Below are 23,397 nucleotides of genomic sequence, written 5' to 3'. Positions count from 1 at the left end.
CAATGTGTTGAACAAGAAGTGTGTCCCAGCCAAGTTCATCACTTTCTTTGTGTCCCCTGTGAGCACTTGCAATGTTGTTTGTGCTGTTTATAGCGTATTTCTGTATTTGCTTGTCTTGTGCATATTTGTAACACGTTTGCTTAAGTTATAGTGTTGAGCTCTCAGGGCCAAGATAACGATGGCCACAAAGACATAGACTGTATCCGCCGGAAGATGCGGCCCAAGAATTAGGATATAGTATTTGTGTAAATAGTGACAATTTCATGTCAGGAAAAACAAAGAAAAACATACAGTAAATGACTAATGGCTAATGACTTTTACTAACATAACTTATTCCTGTAGTGTAGTGCTGCCGGAGTGCACCGGAACAACTGTCTTCTACTTTTATTCTCCAAGTGATAATAAATAAAATATCCGTCGTTCACATGATCTGGTTGATATTTATATGCATTTTAAGCACATGAAGATCCGATCACTTAAACGTTTGTCATGTACAGAGCTAATAAAAACTAATGAAATGGTCAAAGTTTTCATATTTACATTTGAGGTGTATTGATTGATTTCCAAACATCAATCATGCATCAAGTAACAAGGGAGCATGTCGCAAAAGAAGCAACAACCCCATACACACATAGAAAGCTCTACATATAAATTCATAAATGCATGAGGGCATTATAAAGATCAGCCATACCTGTGATTAAGACAGAGCAGAGGAGACCGTGGCGTGCACCAGCACACAGTAGAAAACACTGTTAGAAAACAGCTTTTATATAACAGAAGAATAAAAAATATTAGAAAAAAGACTTTTGAATAAATTTTAACGGGTTAAAATATCCTGATCAATATAACCTTTTGCAGAGTTTTCACACCTAGCCTATATATTTATTGAGGTGGGCGTGTTGGTGGTTCTTATGACCGCACTAAATTTGACCACTTGACCGCTTTTGAAATTTTGGCTGCGGCCCCGATTCACTGAATTGTGCTGTTTCTTATACTCTGTGTCACGTGCATAAAAACTCTCACATCATACATCATGAACAATGGCCCCATCCCACGTGCAGGGGGCTGTCTATGGAGGAGAGAGGGAGATGACGTTTGACCTACTTTCCAACAAACACTTGCCTCAGCCTCACCGCACTATGCGGAGGGTTTACACTTTGAAGTCTCCCTCCACTCATTCATTAAGTTGTCTCTGCAAACTCTGTTGAGCAGCCTGCGTGGCAGCGCAGCACACACACACACACACACACACACACACCCACACACAGCGAGAGAGAGAGAGAGAGAGAGAGCGAGAGAGAGAGACTCGAGGGAGGGGGTCTGTCTGTCGGTGTGCGGAGTTGCACAACAACACGGAGGATCACTGTAACTGTAACTCGTGGAAACTGTTCAAAGATTTCAAATAAGCAGGACGTTTGTGACCCCTCTTCAGGTAAGACACGCAGCTCTCACTGTAAACAACTGTCTCCAGCTCATCGGTGACGCCTTTAGAGGTTGTTAAGGTCCAGTTTATGCACCAGCCATCTTTGTTGATATTTATTAATGTGTGTTTGTATCGCAGTAAACCGCCTCACCGAGCAGGGCTCAGTCTGTTTACTCTCTCGGGGAAGGCTGCACGAGCCACTTTGTACATACCTAGCTAGGAGCAGCGTTAGCCTGCTGCTCCGGGACCATATGGAAATGATATTTACCCGCTGCCCTGGACGGAAACGAGGCTGTATTGATTCCTGCTAACTGCTTTAAACATGTTTTTTTTTTTTTCTCAGTTTTAAACAAGAGCTGTATGTAGTCTGTGCTGTATCAGGACAGGACACAAATCTAATTCAGAAGTTTAACAAAACAGCATAACATTAAGACTAAAATTTAATTCTAGTTAATTTTGTCACATTTAAATTTGCATGTGTCCAGCTCCAAGTCAATGTATCATTCGGCTGCCTCAGACCAGCTGGTGAGTGTGTTTATCTAAACATAAAAGAGCTATTATATTGAGATATTCATTTCATCTGTGCAGGCTATTCTTTCATAACAGGAAACCACTGCAACACATTGCCAACTTCTGCAGTCTCTGGGTTATTTTTCCTCAAAGTGTCAATTTTTTATATTTTAGGATAAAACAAATTTTGACTAACATTTAATTACATTGCAATGCACCATGGTCACCTTCTACATTCTTAAGTTAGTGAAGAAGGTGTTGAATATGGTTTATGGTATAAAAAATGTAAAATCAGTGATAGCTTATTGCATATGCCCCTCCATTGAGGAAAACAACATGTAGACATGTTTCAGGCAGTGTGAAAGCAGAGCCTCATGTCTGGTGAGGGGTTTTATGGGTATAAATGAACATTACATACATTACATGAAACGGTAGCAGCAGGGAGTTAGGGGGGAGGACGCTGGCTGCAGTGTGGGGTGGTGTCGCAGGGGTGGTTGCTGGTGGTTATGAGGATGCCTGGGCATCCAAGGTCAAATAACTGGCTAAAATTAGTCACGTGTCAGCTGTGACAGGGAGTGACAGTGTCCTGTTTGACTGGGAGGGCTGGTTAGTATCCACCCAGCAGGAAGCCATGCGCTCACACATCCTCACTGAGTATTATTAATTCTGCTCTACTGTCATTCTGTACCAGTTTGGCCATTTTAGGTTTGCATTTTTGCATGTTTTATGGACATTAGATTTTGGAAACAGGTTTTAACCCACAGATTGTTATTCTGACACTTACATATGTCTCGTAAGTCATTTTTATGAGTTGGTTTAGTTTCCATTGAGCAGGGTGGTTCCTATGAATTATTAAAAAGCTGTAAAACATCTATTTTTAATGTTTTAAATTCAAGATTTAAAATATCTCTAATGAAGGGAGATAAATATATGTTTCTATTTTAGTTCCATTTAAATGTCTGGTGTTGTGTTCCAGTACGACCCTTTCTACTGATTTATTTGGAAGATTAACAGCCCACTCTCTGCTCAGTAGGAGGCAGTTTTGTGTGATCTCTCTATTTGTACATTTTTAGAAAGAATGTGTTTCAGACTGAAAGGATGCCAACTTTAACTTGCAGGCTACACTGGCTGCCTAATCCATTTAGCAGTTCTTATATGATATGATATGATATTTATAAGTAACAACAAATTGCAGCACAGATATAAAAGATATGCTTGAGTTAATTTAGCAACAGTGTTGCAGTTTCATAGTTTAGCCACCAGAGGGCACTGACAAGTTTGTTTTTCCACTGTCAGTCATTCTTTGAACAAAAGAAATTTAAGGTAAACAAAGTTATTTACAGTAAACAAGCTAAACATTTTGGAAAAATGTTTGTGAAAATTCTGTTTATATAAAAATTAATATCAAATAAATAATATATATATTAAATATCAATTTAGTCTGCCTCTTTTAGTCTAGATTATTAGTTTATTTAATAATTTTATGGCACTGAAATTGCCCCCTTTTTTTTGCATTTCGGAGGTAGTAAATAGTCAGCTAACTTTGTTAGTGTTATCTTGCCAGCTACAGTGCTTTAGCTGCTGTTATAAGAGTAAGGCTGATACAGTAATGCTACAGCAGCATGTAGTAGAGTATCTAGTGTTATGTGCACTGGCTGCTGCTGTTTTATGAAAGTTAACTTGAGGTAGCTAGCTAGCTACAAATGCTGGTGCTTTGTGCGTGTAGCTACCAGTGTTTTCAGGTAACCTAGCCACACAGTTCACGCGATGTGTCACTAATACTAAATGCTAGAGTTAGATATATGCTAGATAACCAATTAATTGCTAAATGGCCAACACTCTAGCTTGTCATCTGTGAGGTTTTCTTGCTATTCTTATTTGATATTGATTTTTATCACATCACACTGGGCTTTAGGAAACAGTGACAGAAATTCTTCCATGTTTTGTGGCATTTAATGCACCAAATGATTAATCTGTTATTGGACAAAAAAACCTGTTGATTAGATGCTATAGGGTTCTTAGGCTGTGAGTCTGATCTGCATGGAACTTTGCACACTGAAAAAATGCATATCTTGGCAATTATCACATTTATTAACATGAAACTTGGCTCATTAGCTTTCTATGCTACACTGAATCTTGGTGCAAATTAGGCTACTCTTAGGCTCTGCATGCCATCTGCATGAAACTTTGCAGGTGAATTGTGCGGTGGGCTTTGACCCTGGTAATAACCTGCCTGCAGGTCTAGTTGTATTTGTACTTGTGTTTAGATACTTTGACTTATGTGAGCTGATGTAAAAGTATGAGGTGTTGTAGAGTATTCACTAAGGGAAGAACTTCTGAAATCTATGTTCAAGACATTTATTATTTTTATTTTCACAAATAACCACAGCTCTCTGCAGTCAAGTTAATTTGTTTTATTATTTTTACTTAATTCACTGTTGATAATTTGGGTTTAAAACAAGGTCAAATTGCATTAAAATAATTACAGCCAAAATTTTGTGTCAGATGATCAATAGTTCTGATCATTTCCTGTGCAGAAAGGAAGAAAATGTCAAGTCAGTTACACAACTTTCCAAAAAAGATTAACGAAGCCCTGACATGAATCATTCAGTAAAGAGCCTGTTGGGATGTTGAAAGATAAAACTGATCAGAAAGCGTCTGAAAGGAAGCTGACAGACCAAGTGATGACTAACAGATGAGATATTTTGGTATCGAGAACAAGGAACTTAGTTGTGTTTCAGTATATTGCACTAGAGGAGAGACTCTATACTCCTAAAAGACAAGCTTGTAAAGCATGAGGCTGGATGCATAAATGAAAGGAACAGTTCAAGTGATTTATGTGCATAAAACTACTTTTTTTTAAGGTTGCAGTATTATGCTAACTCATATGTAGACAACAGCAGAGCAGGAGGTGGATTATGGGGCTCCAGCCCCAGATGTTGTCACATGACCCCTGTTTGTCATATACAGTAACTTAGGCTTTGTGTCATTCCTCGTCAATCTGTCTGAGTGAACCTGCAAATCAATGCAGCTCTGTTACTGGTGATATACCACCATCTATAGGTCAAAATGACTGACAGAGCAAAGAGGAAAGAACAGGAGAAAACCTGTGGAGCAGGAGATCAAGCAGGATGAGATGGCGTGGGGAGTAAGAAAAGAGAGGGGATGAGAAAAATATTTGGTGAGGAGTCAGGAGGAGAGGAAATGAGGACAGACGTGAAGGTGGAAGTGTAGATTTGAGGAGTGAGGAGCAGAGGGGAGGAGTGAAAGAGAAAGTGAGAAAAATAATGAGGGAGAGAACAGGAAATGAGATGTGAAAACCTGTGGAGGAAGCAAGTGAAGAGGAAGAGGGCTAAGAGAGGAGAGGAGCTAAGAAGAGAATCTTCTTACATCTTTAGTTTTTGATTAAAAACCACAACACCTTTTTGTTTTATGTGTATTTTCCTCTTTGAATGGAGGACATTTCCAGGGATAGATGAGTGGAGCTGAGAGTGAGCAAAGAGGAAAAGAGGAGGAAACCAGAGCAGACCAGGAGTAGATCAAATGAAGTGCTGTAACATAGTATGATCATGGTGTTAATCTTACTGCTATTCCATAAAGAAATCTGCTATAATTTGAGTAAAATATTATTCTCTTGGCCCAATGTTAAATTCAGATGGGCAAGCAGAGCCAAACAACCATGTGGGAGTAGAGTCCAAGTGGAAGTATGCTCACCAGACGTCTGTAGCCCACTCCACATCTCTGATTGAGGCTCCAGGCTACTTTAAAGACTACTGGCATAGTAACAAACCCAAATCTTAAACCAAACTATCAGCGGTCAAGTTGCATTGTGGATAATGTAGGTTTTGACAAAGACGGAGTAATTTGTTTGCCCATGAGTGTCAGAGGTTTTAGGTCTGTCACTGCGGTGGTTGAGAGGATGCACACTGTAGCTGGTTTTGCCTTAGACTTTGATATGCAGTGAAAACTCTGACATTTCTCACAGTAAAGAGAAGAGTTGTATGTTTCTATTTGTTTAACCCAGCTTCCAGCAGAGACAGTTACCTGGAGCACGACAGGACATTCTCAGTCCGTCTGTCACTCAGCGAGTAGAGGAGTGGTGAGTCATTCATTCCCAGAGGTCCTCTGTGTGCACACTGCTGCAGGGCTTTGTGCAGTCTGCCCTCGTTTGGCCTCAGCGCTTCATTTACCATCTGATCTATTTGCATACTTACTTTGTGTCTCCTCTGTGCTCACAGTGAGGCAGAAACATAGTGTTTGCTTTAGCAGATGAATGTTGTTAAATGAGCTCAAGAGTCCAGTCACTACATCTCTGCTCCACCCATGACTTCTGTTCTCTTCCCCTGACTCGGCTTCACTTCCATTGTGTGTTGCATTGTTGCATGGCCATTTTCAAATACATCTAATTTTTAGTTAAAAGTTAAAGTTAAACACTGGAGTCACCACCTTGTGGTTGTATCCCTCCTCCACTCAGACTAGTTTCAGGTAACATTCCTCATATAAAATATTAACAATTTATTTGAAATCCTTGTCATAATTGCTGTGTGAAGTCTTGAGTTATGGCTAAAAAGTCTCACTGACCTTTGACCTTTGACCACCAAAATCTAATCATTCCATCCTTGAGTCCCAGTGGACATTTGTGCCAAATTTGAAGGGATTACTAAGAGTTGACCTTTAGCCACCAAAATCTATTCAGCTCGTCCTTGAGTCCAGGTGAAGGTTTGTACCAAATTTAAAGAAGTTCTGTCAAGTCATTACTGAGATATCCACAAGACTGGGACGGATGGACGGACGGATGGACAACCTGAAAACAATATGCCTCCAGCTCTGGCTGACGCCAGCAAGGAGGTATAATTATAAAATTTACAGTAGAGTGCAGGGATAAACGTTACATCAAGGCTGACAAGTGACATTCACCTTGTGTCTGATCTGTTTTCAGTTTAATTTCTCCCCACAACTGTATCTCTGGAATATAATGCAACACTATCAGCAGTTTGTCCATGATACAATATAGACAGACAGGGAGGAAAATAAACTATTTAACTGTTATTTTATCACCACTTTGACATTCCGTCTTCCAAATAATCCAGCCACCATCGATCCATTCATGACATGAAATCACCCACTTAAGGATCCTGCTTACCCTGGGAACATGCATGAACATTAATGAACACTATATCACCCAATGTAAATACAACATATTACATTGATGTAATCAACCAAATCCAACCTCAGTATATCAGCTGATTAATTGGCTATTTGATTTTACCAATCTATCGTTATTAGAGTTGTTTCCGATACTGATACTTGTATTGCAAATGCCTCTGATTCTGCCTAAAATACTATATCTGGTATCAGCGAGTGTGTACCAATCCAATACCACGTAACTTATTAATAAACTTTACAGTTTCACACATGAAACCACTGAAACCACACTGAAATCACTTCTTCTTCGCTGCTCAGAACAGAAGAAGAGTGTTATTATATTGGCTAACTAGCTGTTGAGGAAGATAATGTCCCCCACAGCTCAGGCTGTCGCCGGTGCGGAGACATAATAAAATCAGAGATGAACTTTCACTGTCTGTGCTCACACTCCTGTAACAGTAGCCTGTTTATTTTAACATTGTGCAGTTACATTTAGTGATGATTTTCTATTAAATAATGAAGTTTATAAGTATGGCTGGCTGAGTGGGGAGAGGACAAGACACTGACAGAGTCCCAGTAAAACCTCTGTTCCTCTGACTGGAATGTTTTATCTCCGTACCTGCAGTGGACGGATCACTAACCGTCTCCTACTGCGGGCTGATGTCTGTCTGAGCATGCTCTGGGCAGGAAGCAGGGTCCACCCTGGGTACCATCTATCACAGCATTAACACCCACATGCACAAACATCTTCACACTCTCAGTCACAGAGATAAGAATATTAGACGTTTTTTTCCATCTGACCGTTTATCATGTCAACAATCTCCCTTGTACCAATTCTTTGGAAATTTCTGCAACATTCTTAAGAAGCACAGAACTGTTTTTCACCGTGACAGAGGAAGAGGAAACAGCTGTGTGGGTTCAACTTGACTTAGTGTCTCAGGTCAGGGTAAACAGAAATGAACTAACATGAGCAGCATCTTTGGAAAGCACCTCTTACACTCTGGCTTAAGTCTCTATTTTATCCTGGTATTATTCAGAATTTGGACAGACAAACGGACAGACGGAATAGTTTCAGGGTGTTTTCACACCTGCGCCTCTTAGTCTTTTAAACCAAACCCTGGTTCCTTTTCCCCCTTGGTACGACTCATTTAGGCAGGTGTAAAAACAGTTATCACATTCGGGGTTGGAGGAGGTGGTCTGGGTCTGGTCCCAAAGGAACTCTGGAGCGGTTCGTTGTTGGTGTGACAGAGTTCTGAACTCATTCCGACCCCACTAGCAGGTGACCTCAGATTTGAGCCAGACGGCTCCTGGAACCTTCTTCCTGTGTTTACTTTCCAGCTCTAGACAATCTGACCATTCAGGGGAGTGAACGTTCTTAATTTGTTTGTAATGATGGATCTTGGTTCTTCTGAATTTTTCTCTGTGTATAAACAAAAGGAACCTGCAAGTTTGTAAAACTCTTCAACTGAATCAGACCAGAGGAAAGCAACTTTAGGTGTGAAAACACCTTTAATCTAGTCAATCTTTCTAATTGGTTTAATCTTAAATTTTTCACTTGTGGTGAACATTCAAATTCAATGTGTGAATGAAAATTCCCTAGTTCAGTTCCTGAGTTTCCATAGTTCCTAAGAAAAAAAAAAGAGGATGGAAATTCGTCAATGCATCAATGGGATGGAGGTTGAAGAAGACCATTCAATGTGCTAGTAGAAAGTACAGTGATGAGCAAGGGTCAGGTGGAGTCAGGAGTCCATGAGACTGTATCTAAAGACTCTGTGTACCAAGCATGTGTACCAGATGCCAGGAGTGAAACCCAAAACTGATTATTCAAATTCAGTTTCATTCTTCATTTCCAGCAGGTTGTTGAGTCTCAGTTGAGTCGTCAGTTTCGGTAAATGTCCAAGAGAAACACAGAAGCAGTCAGCCTGCTCTGCATGATCACAGTGTGACATGAAGAAGTAAAGTCTGGATTCTTGGGAATGTGTTTTGTCATAGCTTGTGGTGCTGCCTTCCAAAGTATCCGAGGGCATATTGAGTAATATCTCCACGTGTCATTAACAAAGCCATCCTCCTGCCTCCACAGCCACACATACGTAGTCTCTGTTGCTTATCCCCCCCCCCCCCCTGTTAATCCTTCCCTGCTCTTGCTCCGGCTGGTTTATGTTCACAGGGAGAGATTGAAACAGAGCCATGTTTTAAAATGTATTGTACAATTTCCTGGCCGAAACATTGTTTAAGAGCCAGAGAACAAATCTAAGGCATTTGTTCACAGTAAGTTTTTGGGGTGTGAGTGTTTTTCTCAGCGGGAATCCTCCACACACTCTATGGAAAACCATAGAGCTGGCAGGCAGCGCACTGTCGACATGCTGCACGGTCAGGCAGACCTACGTTGAGAGATTTCCTAGTCTTGAATGCCAACAACAGCATAGTCCTCATTACCACAATTAACAGCAGCCTGACATATGTATGCAGCACAGATCTGTTCCTGTGTGTAACCCAAGTGGTGGCATGAGGCCCAGTTGGCATTGCTAACATTTTAATGGTTAGTGGCGCTGAGGAGGTTAAGGTGGGCTCAAGTTAGCACATGCACACTCTACACTCTGGTTTCAAGTATTAGCTAAATACTTAAACCTGACTCATCAGAGATGGGCGGCGGGGGGTGTTGAAGAATAATGCTCGTAATGCTTTGGTACAGGGAGCAAGTTTCAGCACGACCCAGCTGAGATATCTCAGCAGCTATTTGCAGTAAAACAAGTCATTAATACTTCAGCACTTGGCAGTGGTAACTCCAGAGGTCGAGTCTTCAGAACGTATGAATGCTGCTTTCAAAATCTGACCTTATTTGAATAAAGCAGGAGACAAAGGTCGCGCTCGGATGACTCAGCCAGTCAGAAGGGGAAGACACAGATGATGTGGCGGCCATTTGTTTGGAAATGGACTTCGCATTTCCAGTTAAAACCAGAGCAAAGTCTCCTTCATGATGAGTCACCAGCAGGCACCCAGCGAGCTTCAGCTCCACTGTCAGAGAGAGTGATGAGTCCTCGCTTGTGTCTGTGGATTAGCAGTTAGCTCACAGTGTATGTAGTTGTGACTGAGGTGGCTTAAAGCTATTATCATGTCATTTTCTTTGTACTCTGTTTACGGTATGTACTTTGTACTTTGCTGTGTACTTGCTGTACTTTTTTGCAATATAATTATATGATTGTATTTTATGTTTCCAGGTATAGCCAATGCTGCCACTAATCAGCAGTTACTCAACAGAATTCAATGAAATTTGATAGAAAGTTGGTCCCTATGCTTAGGAATAAGTCATTTGAACCATGTGGCGATTAGATTTAGTTTTCCTCTCATACTCTTAAGGCAGAGCACAGAAATATTATTATGCCTCCACACCGGCGACAGCCAGGAAGGGGAGATTGTGACCATTTCCTGCTACTTGGCTTGCTGGCAGAGGCATGCAACCATGACCACGTGGTGATTCAGGGTTCCAGTTCCTTGGTTCAACACAAACCTATCAGCACAGGTCCAGCCAATGGAACTGATGTTTTTGCCAGAATCCTTTTTGAAAACACTTTCTCACCTGTTCTCATACACATATAATTAAGTAACATATCTGAAAGATTGCAAAAAGAGTGTTGTTCATATGTTGTGTGATATTCCATTCATTTCTACTGGTTACCAAATCACTGTAGCCATGGATTTTCGCTATGCTAGCAGCGTGGATCTGACATCCTCTGACACAGTCTGATTAGTCCCTACACAGTTTATAATGAACCCAAAATATTTGACTATTTCAAATGGATAAAACCTGATTTCACTGTAGAGCTGTCAGCGGAGCAATGATTCACTCAGGCCCTCTGTGCCCCACTCTCTCTCTCCCTCTCCCTCTCTCTCTCTCTCTCTCTCTCTCTCTGTCTCACACACACACAGACACACACACACACACACACGCACACACACACAGACACACACACACACACACACACACACACACACACACAAGCACACACAAGCACATTGACAACAGACCCGTCTGTCTTTTTGGATCTTTGGTTCTTTGGTTTGGTTAAAAACAAGGACACATACCTGTTTATTTGAATATAAAGTGGGAAAGCGAGATCAGATCAGGTGTGAACTGAGGAACTTAGAGCTTAGAACTTGTGATCAAATCATCCGAGATGAATGTTAATACCCGGTCTGAACAGGGCCATAATGAACATGATAATAATGACTACTGCGTCATGTTAGCATGTTAGCATGCTGACATTAGCCTTTAACTCAAAGCACTGCTGTGCCTAAGCCTCACAGAGCAGCTGACATGACTGTGGACTCTTGTTCATAAACTTGCAAAGCTGCAGCAACATGCACAAGTGAAAGCAAAAATCTGATGAGACTCAGTGGCAACATCTTTTATTTATATGACTATGACTCAGTCATCGTGACTCTTTTGTCCTGGGGAATGCAAATTTCTTTCTTTTCCATGCGCACTTGCTTTTTACAACAAGCTTTTTGCAAACATGCAAAATACATGATCAAGAGTGCAGACAGATGAAGTAATAAGGCAGCAGCTGGATGGGTGGATGGATAGGTAACTGCACAGAGCAAAAGTGCAACGAAAACATAAAGTAGCCTCCCCACGTCTAAATAAGTCAATGTCCACCAGTGAAACACCAAGTCAGTATTTCAGATTTACACACTGGTAAGGCTGCTCTGGGGAAATGAACATGTTTTAATGTAGACGAAGAGCGGAGATTATCTTACTAATTTAACCAGCTTCATGTGGACATACAGGCATGAAGCTATCGTGACTCTTTAAAAAAAAAAAAGAAAAAGTTATTTATGTACAGAAGAAAAGCAAATCCAACAGAACAAAATGCCACATGTATTTTTTTCTCTGCCAAAAATTTAAGATAAAGAGTCAGGAACAATGACCACATTACAGATATCACTAACATTAGAATGTATTTTTGCCAGTCTGGCATTTGTATAGTGGATTCTGTGTAGGATTTTAAATTGGATGGGACTGTGATGGGCACATATGGAAGGAGAATGGACCAGGTCTAGAATATGGTCCCATAGCTCAGGTCTGTCCCCAGATCTTGTTCCCATGTATTCTTGATTTGACTGAGGCAGCATGGATTGTCCATTGTGACTTTTGTTTCACAATTTTTGCCTTATATAATAAATCAAAAGTGAATGAATCCCAGAAAAGGGGTCTGTTTTGGCCCAGATCTAGATCCAGATGTAAGTCTTTAACACATGTGAACAGTTCTGCAGCGTGGGAGGGTGTGTGTGCAGTTCACCTGCTATTGATCTGCGCTGTCCTGGTATTAAGGAGTGTTGTTATGATCAGTTCAGTGTTACCAAGTTGATTAAATCATTTCCTGATTTTCTGGTTGATCTCACTCTGTCAGTGATGAGAACATAAAATAACGACCAGCGTGTGTGGTCTCAGTGAGGAATTATAATTTGCAAATATCAGCACATGCATAATCCTACACACACATACACACACACTGTCCATGTGCATAGGCTTTATGAGAGTTAAAGAAGCAAGAAAGCAAGTGACACTGATGATGTATTAAGTGAACCCACATGCTTCTCATCTCTCACCCGCCTCTCATCACTGGAGTTGAAACTTTGTTCTTTAATGCTCTGTAAAAAAAAAAGTTGCTGTATGTCTGGAAATGTGCTGAATAAATGAATAATGAATAATCATCATCTTCCTTGTTGCAGCAGTGGGCGGGTGTGATGCCACCATGGAAGCACAGAACAACAACCAGCCCAACTTAGACAACCACAACAATCTGTACAAGATAACTGGTCAGGAGGATCAGGTAGGACGTCTCACCTGTGTGTTATTAAACAGTAATTATAATAGAGAAAAAAGCATGTTCTAAAAATGTAACTTCAAAATCTCACTAAAGACACAATAACACATTCCATCTAATTGAACTCTGAAGTTAAAAAAATGACAAGTTGTGGTTTCTCAGGTGGTCAGACTACTCCTTGGCCTGGTTGCAGTCACTTCCTGAAATCTTGTCCTCACCATGGCAACTAGCAGAGACCCCAGGAAGTCACTGCTCCCGGCCAAGAAGTAGTCTGGCACATAATTCATCATATAACCACAACCACAGCGAGATATAATTTAACTTTATCATTGAGCTTTGGAGGCGCTGGTAGACACTGTTAGACTGAGACGTGAAGCTTCAGAAGTCACTGGTGCTTCATACAGGTTGACAGTTTAAAGGTTTTGCAGCTCAACTACGTCACAGGCTCATTAGTGGGATAAATAATTGAGTAATATGGAGATATACACTAGAAAGACACAATCAGAAGTACACATCACACTGGGTCTCAACAAAGATAAGTACATTCATATTTTAAATCTTTTAAATGAGTTTTAGACACGTCATTTATTAATTATTTTACTGCAACATATTGCACACCTTGCACACATCTTGTCAGGGTGCAAAAATTGCTTTGGCCCAGGGGAGGTACAGATGGCGTCATGACAGGGTGCTGCTAGCAGACATCCTAGAGCAGGAAAGGAGGAAGAAGCATCCAGCCAAAACAAAACCACTGCACCTTCACCTTTATCAAAGAGGGGCAGAGAGAAGTCGCCCACCGCAAGGCCAAACAAAACCTGTTGCAGAGCAGCCAGGGGTGGGAGATGAGAGTCGACTTAGGCAGAAAACTTCACTTTCTGGAAGCGGTTCTGTCCACAGCCCTGAGACCAGATGTCACTATCTGGTCCTCAGAAGGGAAAAACTGTTCTGTGGGAAGAGGGCTGTGAAGAAGCGGCAGAAAGAAAGAAGACCAAGTACCAACAACCGGTCCGATTGTCGGGAAAGAGGGTGGACGACATGGTTGTTCACAGTGGAGGTGGGATGTCGCTGTTCCCATCCAATCCGTATGGAATCTGCTGACAAAAGTAGGAGTGAGGGACCACGAGAGGAAAACAGCTGCCTGAAGGCTCGGGGAAGTGGCGGAAAGAGCCTCTTGTTGGCTCTGGCATAAGAGAGAGGACACTAGCTGGAAGCCTGGAGGACAGGGGCAGTGACTTGGCCACCGCTGCAGACCCGCCAACTGAAGAGTGTTGTGGTCAGGGTCCAAACACTCCATGAAGGTTGGACACCACCTGATGACTTCTCCTCCGGGTCAAGGCTACATCCATTTAAAAAGGATGTAATAAGGCATCTTCGATGTAATGAAACATGAACATTGCACAACAACAACAACATGCAGGCTTCTGGACTTTTTTCTCCACAGTCAGCCTCGTTCCAGGTTTTAGTGGCTTCTATAATTTTTTTCAGACCGCCAAATGTCTGAAGCCCCAAAGCTTTATGAGGCCATAAGAGCCAGTCAGACTTGAGCTGTGTCCCAATTCAGGGGCCGCATCCTTCGGAGGACGTGGTCTATGAGGGTGTGGCCCTTTGTTGGTGTCGTAGACCAGAAAGGCCGAACCGGTCTGGTCTATGGAGGATTTTGGCAAAGTGCTGCTCCTGTCGCCTAGCTACGACTAGGAACTATTTTAAAATGATAATTAAAATAACTTGTAATTACACATTTATAGTTTTCATGTAGGTTTTATCAGAGTAAAAATCTACAACGGAGTATTAGGAGCCACACTGAGGAAAAAAAGGAAATTTCGAGAATAAAATCATAATATTACAAGAATAAAGTCGTAATTTTAGATTCCATGTTGTTTCAGAGGGGAAATATCAGAAGCTTTAAAATGAGGAACGTCCTGTGAAGTTCTACTTTAGCATCATCATCATCATCATCATCATCATCACCATCACCATCACCATCACCACCATCACCATCACCATCACCATCACCATCATCAGCACCATCATCAGCATCATCATCATCATCATCATCACCATCACCATCATCATCATCAGCATCAGCATCATCATCATCATCATCATCATCATCATCATCATCGCCATCACCAGCACCAGCATCAGCATCATCATCATCATCATCATCAGCATCATCACCAGCATCAGCATCAGCATCATCATCATCATCATCATCAGCATCAGCATCAGCATCAGCATCAGCATCAGGACATTGAAAAGATAGTGAAGAAAGTTTAGTTTAGAGTTGATTCTATTGTCAGACAGACAAACAGCAGCTGCCAGAAGCAGCTCAGACTGACACTGACTGTTCTTTCACCTCTTTGATTGATGATGTAATATTCCTAAAAATTCTGTTTTCTTCTCTCAAAATTTTATGTTTCAAAGTTTCCTAATATTACAACTTTATTCTCATAATTTCAGATTCCTTTTTTCCCCTCAGTGCCCCCAGCACTGCGTCGTGCTGAGCTCCTGAACTGGGACAAGTCTTGGAGTATGTGTCAGGAGAGGAGCAGTGTTTGGCTGTGTAATAATGACACTTTAACTTGGTGTTTTGTTGCACAGAAAAACATGCCCAGCTGTAAGTACTGCTGCACTCTGGCAAACTTCCGCATTGAGAAGAAGATTGGTCGGGGCCAGTTCAGTGAGGTCTATAAAGCCACCTACCTGCTGGAGCGACAGCTGGTTGCACTCAAGAAAGTCCAGGTACGTTACAGTGTCTGATACTGCCTCAGGTCTACACCTTATTCTGATACATTGATACAGATGCTGTTATTACCAACACAGGGCCTGTGGTTCCATCTAGATTGTCATATTTTATTACTTAATTAATGCCTGTATTAATTTTAATATTTATTTTGGTGCACTTAAAGGCATGTTAATTTATTTAATCTATTTCTTGAGTGATTTATTTATTTTGGATTTTAGCAGTTTCAGCCGTCCATACACCTCAGCACCTACTTGAAATCTTCTTGTCAATCTGTCCTTATTTGACCTTTTCATCAGGATTAAGATTTAGTCTAATACGCCCCCTGCTGGTCACAGACCTAAATTAAATTAAAATACAAAAAAAAAAAAAAAAAGAAATCCAGATACTCATTACAATTGTCTGTATCCTAAACCAACATTGAAGGAGCAGCCTACAACTGCTGTTGTTAATATTGGTAATATAACCGAAACTACACAAAAAAGGAAGAACAGGACAAAGAAATAATTGGATCTTTAGCATGTTAAATAGTGGCATGAAATCCCCCTGTATACAGAAATGGTTTAATCCTACTGCTCAGCAGCCAATGAGAACTAATGACACAAAATGATAAGAAACTTTATCAGTATTTTGAGGTAGGCCTATCATCATGAAGTTGTGCACACCAGCTAGCTTTCTGTCATTACTAATGGAAAATAAGATACATGCTGAAAATCATGCTGGCCGACTGCTTTTCAAAAAACAATGAAGTTCAGTCTCACATACAGTAGTACACACATAAAGTTGGAATAATTTTGTTTTCAGACACAATCCTCTGTTTATTCCTATTTAAATGCATCAGTAATCACTTTGGAAGAGATTGACTACTAAGGTTTTGAGAAGATATACACTTTATCTGTCAAGAATAAATCACATTGTCACAATCATTTCATGGAAAGACGTAAAAAATATTTTATTCCAACTTTATGAGAAACAGTGTGTATAGACATAGCAGCACAAAACACAAAACCTACACAACGACATCACATGCAGCATTATAGAACGTCATCATGACTGAGTCTCTCATTATGATGAACTACAACATCTATCTTTTCCACTGCAGCGGCAGTAATGCTTTTCCATACTTCCTCTTCCTCTGTGCTCATCAGTAAAGTCTCGGTTCTCCCAGTGGACACTGAAAGCTTGAAAACTCTGATAACATCTGACGTGAATGTGGTTTATCAGCTTGTATATTAGTTTTTCAAACATATAGATACATAAAGCTAGATGGAAGAAAAAAATCATATTTATTCATATTTATTTACCTTTGTCGCCGCAGATCTTTGAAATGATGGATGCCAAGGCTCGGCAGGACTGCATCAAAGAGATCGACCTGCTGAAGGTAAATCTATAAAATATATGAGAACAAACACAAAAGCAGAGGGTCACATTTAAACGCTTATTCGAAACGTGTCCATCGGTGCGGATGATTTGATGCATTTGTGGACACCGTCACTTTCAGCTGTGCTTCTTGATGGTCACAGCTGTTGTGTCTCTCCTGTTTATCCACTGCAGCAGCTGAATCACCCCAATGTGATCAAATACCTCGACTCCTTCATCGAAGACAATGAGCTCAACATTGTTCTGGAGCTGGCGGACGCTGGAGATCTGTCCCAGATGATAAAGGTCAGACAACACCTCAAACTACATGAAGACAAGTGACCAAAACTCAGCAGGTGTTACATGCAGGGATGAAGATAGTCAGATGAGTTGATCACTAGTGCGTAAACATTAGGAATTGAACAGAAAAATAAATTGAAATCCCAGTATTAGCCAGGGATTCTCTCCAGAATGCAATCCCCTCGACTAACTAACACTTCCACCCTCTGTGTGTTCAGTACTTCAAGAAGAAGCAGCGGCTCATCCCAGAGCGGACCATATGGAAGTATTTCGTGCAGCTGTGCAGTGCTGTGGAGCACATGCATTCACGCAGAGTGATGCACCGAGGTAAACAGCTACTCACAGATTCATTTACACCGTGTACCTCCATGTTTCCTGATTGGTTTCTACAGTATTTAATCCTGTCACTCATCCTCCCGCTCTTTTCACTGCATCACTATTTTTATCCCCTCTCTCAACCTCGTTCTTGTTTTACTGTTGTTTATTCTGCAGTCAAAATTCAACATGTGTCATTATAGAGAAACATCCTCATCTTTTTCTACAAATACAGCATGATGGATGTTAAAGGTGTGGATATTCCCTGGTTTAAATTTGTGTATATCTGTGTGTGTGTGTGTGTGTGTGTGTGTGTGTGTGTGTGTGTGTGTGTGTGTGTGTGTGTGTGTGAACCAGATATTAAACCAGCCAACGTGTTCATAACAGCCACAGGGGAGGTGAAGCTGGGTGACCTGGGGTTAGGCCGCTTCTTCAGCTCTAAAACCACTGCAGCTCATTCCTTAGGTAAAGCACGTGTACACATGTACTCACACAACACACATACATGAACACACACAGTGTGACAGCAGATATAATCTCATAGGTCTTATGTCAGGTCATGTGTTAGAGTGCTCAGTCAGGGTTTATATGGACTTCTCTCTGTCTCAGTGGGGACTCCTTACTACATGTCACCGGAGAGGATCCATGAGAACGGATACAATTTTAAATCAGACATCTGGTCCCTGGGATGTCTCCTGTACGAGGTGAGTCACACACTTTGTGGGAGTTGTTGTCTTCACCACCATTACCGTAAACTCCTCCCGGTTTGGATTCCTTCAGTGTGAGTGGTTCAGGAAATCAAACAGACCCGGTGATTCTAACTGTTAAAAACACTGAATAAAACAGTTTGACTTCACCGACGCTCTTCAGCGACGCACAGGACAGGACGTCTCCAGCAGCTGGGAGCTGAGCTGTCTAACATTTCCTCAGCTTGTTTCTCTGATAACTTCAGATCCAGACGTCTGACGACTAAAATCCTTCATCTGCTTCAAATATAGAGCTGAAAACCACCAAGGTGTAAAAAGTGTGTGTGGCTTAAAACTAGATAAAAGTCAATGTTGAGCTTCTGTCAGACAAACACACTGACACATGATCATAGAGGATGTGATGTCACTGACAGGCGACCAATGAAACGTTACCATGATTAAAATCACAGATTCCTCTGGTTTGAGAATCGATGGAAACATTTGGGATGATGTAAGAACACAACTCAACAACATATAGAACACAGGTCCAGTTGTTTAGAGATTTTAACGTGGAAAAGTTACAGATTATAATTTTAACCTCCTCACACTGTGAGGAAAGAAGCTCAGCGCCCAGAGACCCCTGAGACGGCAGGGTTACCTCTGCAGAGGTGTACGGTGAAATGTGTGAGAGTGATTTGTGTTTTTAGTAGAGACGTCTGTCCGCAGTGAGTCAGCTGAACAACGACTGATCTCCTCTTCTAAGAAATACAGATTGACAACAGCTGAGCTGGATGATTGGCTGTATAACACTACTACACTACCATTAACACCACATTTGAACCAAACCATTGTTTGATCATTGCAACAGATCTGATATAATCCATGTTAGTCTCTACAGCAGCTGTACTGACATGAACGTTGATGGAAAATTCACCAAAACAATTTGAAATGAACCAAGAATATTCAAACAGAAGATTCCTACATTTTTCCTACTCGCAGTTCAGTCCTGAATGTCTAATGATTATGATCAAAATAAAAAGAGCTCGGAGAATGTCGGCCTCCATATCGTTGTGGGTTCAGATGTGGGTTGCCAACATTTTTAGTGAGCAATGAGTTGGAAAAGGAACTGCTGTCTTAGTCTGTATCGTGTTGAACCAATCAGTGGTCAGACTGACTGTAGGCCGCAGCACCAACGACGTAGAAAAACATTTTTTTTCTGGCTAATTAAGCCCTTAATCTCTTGGATGTTAGTCAAGAACATTGTTATCAGGGCCCTGGGGAAAGGTGGTGCTAGTTGAGCTTCGTAAACATTTTTGTTTCCAGTGTTCATTGTCTTGCACCCACATCAGTTCTTCTTCCCCTCCGTCCGTCTTCCTCTTCCTTCAGATGGCGGCTCTGCAGAGTCCATTTTATGGGGACAAGATGAACCTCCTCTCTCTCTGCCAGAAGATCGAGCGGTGTGACTACCCTCCCCTCCCCCCCGACCACTACTCTGAGAAGGTATCTATCTATCTATCTATCTATCTATTTATCTATCTATCTATCTATCTATCTATCTAGTTTAAATTTTTGTTCCTATATGACTCAAAAAAACAATCACTAGAGCAGCAAGAGTGGATTAATCCGCCAGCAAAAATATTCCCCAACTAATGTAGCATTTCCTCCTCTGGACTAACGTTTGATAAAACCTGGAGTGAGCAGCTGTTGTAGGAAATGACTGAACCTGTAAAAACAAAGGTTTAATGTGGATTCTTGGCTAAATCTGAGGCACTCAAGAGGGTGGTGAATTAAAAAGCCAATAAAAACATGCCTAGATGTTTCAGCCTTAAGGCCTTCGTCAGGGCAAGTATAAAATGGCCACCTTTGGGCTCTTCCATTTATAAGGACAGAGAAGTTGTAACATGATAGGTCCAGGCAGTCATATGGCATTTTTTCCACACCCAAGCAGCACTCCTTGCACTTAGTTTTTTTTTACTTCAAGGTTCAATGTGTTTGTGCCAGAGATAGTGTAGGGTAGAGGAGGGAACACATTGTTGGTTTGATCTCTTCAAAGGATTTGTTGACATCAGCCTCGTAAACTAATCCAGCCTCTCTTAAAAGCTGCGGAACCTGGTGAGCATGTGCATCAACCCGGACCCAGACCAGCGGCCGGACATCGTCTTCGTGCTGCAGATCGCCAAACAGATCCACATGTGGACTTCCAGCACCTGAGCGCCACCCGTGCTCCGAGCGGGCCTCTTCTCTGCTCAGTGTGAGGACCTGAAACCAGCGGACGTAAAGCTCCGCCCGGTCTGGCAGAACAGTGTTTGTTACCCTCGTCCCGACAGGAGGAAACGGTGAAAAGACTCGCACCGGTGGACGGTCTACTGTCATGGAGGACGTGAAGAGATGCGTTAGTGGTGCAGCACTGGAGGGAAGTTTATGACACCACTCTGGTTGGTTTAAAGGGGTGACTGCACTGATGGCCTGTTCTTCAGCTGAGGACAGAGAGCTGCATCTCACCTCCACCACACAGGCTTTTCCTCCATCACTCCACTGGGGTTGCATTCCATGTTCACGCTCTGTGTTTCAGGTGAAGTACGCAGTGGAGCTGGGAGATTTGAATATTACTCATCTATCATTTATCATTGTAATCATATCATACGTTGTTTTATAATTTAGGGGTCTAAAGGGACAATTAGTAAATACTTATTAGCAAATAGTCACATGCCTCTGAGAGAGACTGCTCTGTCTATATGTTTACATCAGTCTGGTGTGATGCAGGTGAGTCAGCTTCACATGATACTGTACATTTATGTCAGTGTGTCGGTGGTGGGTGAACTTTTCTAGGCCCAGTATCTAAAGAGCATCTTTTCATTTTCTCATTATACAGCTCAGCGCCTGTTTGCTCTGCTTGACGGCGTGAGCTCCAGCTTTTTCTCCAGCTTTTAGCATTTTCCACAGCTTACAACCACCCCATACATAAATGTAATATATGCTTTTCCATATATGAAATAAATGCACATATTTAATAAAAACATGTATGTAAAAGCTATATATAAAACTATTCATATATTGACATATATGTTTAGCCCATACAATTATGTGTATGCATGTTTATGTCTGTATGCTTATATTTCAGGCATATGTTACATAGATATATATCCATCCCAAAGTCTGTCAGTATATGTTCATATTATATACAGTAGGGTCCAAAAGTCTGAGACCACTGTCCCTGAATGGAGAGATCGACATGTTTGAGAAATTAATAAGAAATGTGTTTAGAGAATTTTTATATGTATGTTGTTTTAATAAACCTGCATATTTTAAATAATAAAAAATAAAAATAAAAATACTGTACATTGTTAACATATATGGTCACAAAATGTGATACCATATAAAAAATCATCATAGATAATTTAATATATGTACATATGCAAATTTTACTATGGGTATTTCATATACTGTATGTTATAAACTTATATCTTCTATCCAGAGGATGTTTATATGTGATAATAATATATCCGCTTGGGAGTGTCATATATAGCCACGTCAATCTTGATATATATATATATATATATAGGGACATACAGTATATATCATATATTACATTTCTGTGTGAGACATGTCATGATCTCCATTAGCAGATGAAGTTTGCTCAGTTGTCAATGACAACTATCTCAACTGAGTAAACTAGTGTTCATGTTGTCATCTGTTTTAGATTTAGTGTTAGTCCTAGACCCGAGATCAAAACTCTCCGTGAGGTTCAGTCATATTTAGTCAACTTCATCCTTTTTAGTCCGTTTTCAATTTAAACTCTGGACGTTTTAGTTTTTCTGTCTTTATAAGATCAGTTGACAAAAATGTTTAAGTCAAGACCAAGAAGAAGATTAAAAAGAATTTCAGTCAAACTTCAGCAAACTGCTTTCAAATAAGATTTGATGCAAATGATTCTATGCTAAAAGAAAATGAAAGTGAATATAAGCCACTAATTGACAGGTGTTGTTGTTAAGACCGGAGCTCTGCAGAGAGGACAGACTGCTCCGAGGTTTTTCAGTTTTCATTTTTCATCCAGACACTAAAGGGGATAAAACAATGAAGTCAACAAAGTTCCAACACGACCAAATCCAGTGCAACCCAACTCTTACAATACAAGCCAATCAGTGGTTTGATCTTAGCTTCCTGTTTGATGACACAAACCCTTGACAAAATAAAAGCCCTGTAATAAATCCTACACTCATGATATCCAGTTTGAGTTGATTTGTTTTTTGTGGATTTCTTTCCTGTAATTCTGAAGATCTCAGTCATAGTGTTGTACTACACTCACACAGGAAGCGCTGACCATTGGTTGTTCTCTCCCCTGTAAATATATTTGTAAAGAAATTATCGGGTCGGGATCTGAACCTCTGCTGCTTCAGTTTTTGGACAGATCTTGTTTTCACAGTTTTTCTCAATCTCTTTGATGCAATTCACTCATCAGAAACATCTTTCTCACAACTCTTAATGCAGATCTCAGAACACTAAATCACCTGTGCAAAATAAACCTTGTTCACGTGTCGAAACATGCAAAGTCAGTCAGTCACTTCAACATTGTCACTAATGAATTAAACCTTTTCTACTTTAGCAGAGGTTCCACTAATAAGGAGAAACTTCATCTTTTAGCTCATCATCATCATCATTAGGACATTGAAAATATTGTGAAGAAACTGAGTTTATTCTATAGTTAGACAAACAGCAGCTGACACTGACTGTCACCTGTTTGACTGGTTGATGTAATATTCCTAAAAAAAAATTTCTCTTGAAATTTTTAATTCTCATAATATTACAACTTTATTCTCAAAATTTCAGATTTCTTTTTTCCTCAGTGTGGCTCTAATACTCTGTCGTAAAAATGAAAATGGATATAATGAAAATAATAAAAATTTGCTCATTCATCTTCTTAAAATGAAAATGGGAAAGCTGTTAATTTTCAGTGGACAATTTCACATTAATTCAATTTGAAAATCAAAAATGCAATATAAATAATGTCACCTGATTTCCTGCACATGTAAACAATGTCACAGTAAGTCAAACTGTAATTCTCTAACAATTTGAAAATGAAAATAGAAT

General features: G+C 40.6%; 1 protein-coding gene across 3 annotated transcripts; it reads left to right on the top strand.

Annotated features, from left to right (window-relative positions):
- Window positions 1-1,146: 1,146 nt before the first annotated feature.
- Window positions 1,147-22,537, top strand: LOC111648062 (serine/threonine-protein kinase Nek6-like). Of its 3 annotated transcripts, none has more exons than XM_023397817.2 (10): window positions 1,147-1,432; window positions 12,815-12,912; window positions 15,508-15,648; window positions 16,968-17,030; window positions 17,204-17,314; window positions 17,527-17,635; window positions 17,981-18,088; window positions 18,233-18,327; window positions 19,696-19,809; window positions 20,410-22,537. In XM_023397817.2, exons 2-10 carry the CDS (start codon window positions 12,835-12,837, stop codon window positions 20,518-20,520), a joined length of 930 nt encoding a protein of 309 aa, XP_023253585.1. In that variant the 5' UTR covers window positions 1,147-1,432; window positions 12,815-12,834; the 3' UTR covers window positions 20,521-22,537. The 3 variants fall into 3 exon arrangements, with proteins under 3 accessions (XP_023253585.1, XP_023253584.1, XP_087027809.1); XM_023397816.2 differs by having other exon boundaries at window positions 12,812-12,912; XM_087171683.1 differs by lacking the exon at window positions 1,147-1,432 and adding an exon at window positions 5,987-6,032 and having other exon boundaries at window positions 12,812-12,912.
- The last annotated feature ends 860 nt before the right edge of the window (window positions 22,538-23,397 follow it).

The sequence above is a fragment of the Seriola lalandi genome, unplaced genomic scaffold (genome assembly GCF_002814215.2).
Source record: "Seriola lalandi dorsalis isolate HSWRI2012SDOR001 ecotype SW California unplaced genomic scaffold, Sedor1 jcf7180002054939, whole genome shotgun sequence".
NCBI lineage: Eukaryota > Metazoa > Chordata > Actinopteri > Carangiformes > Carangidae > Seriola > Seriola lalandi.
Note: the sequence above shows the minus strand (reverse complement) of the source record. Positions and strands in the feature narration are given on the sequence as shown.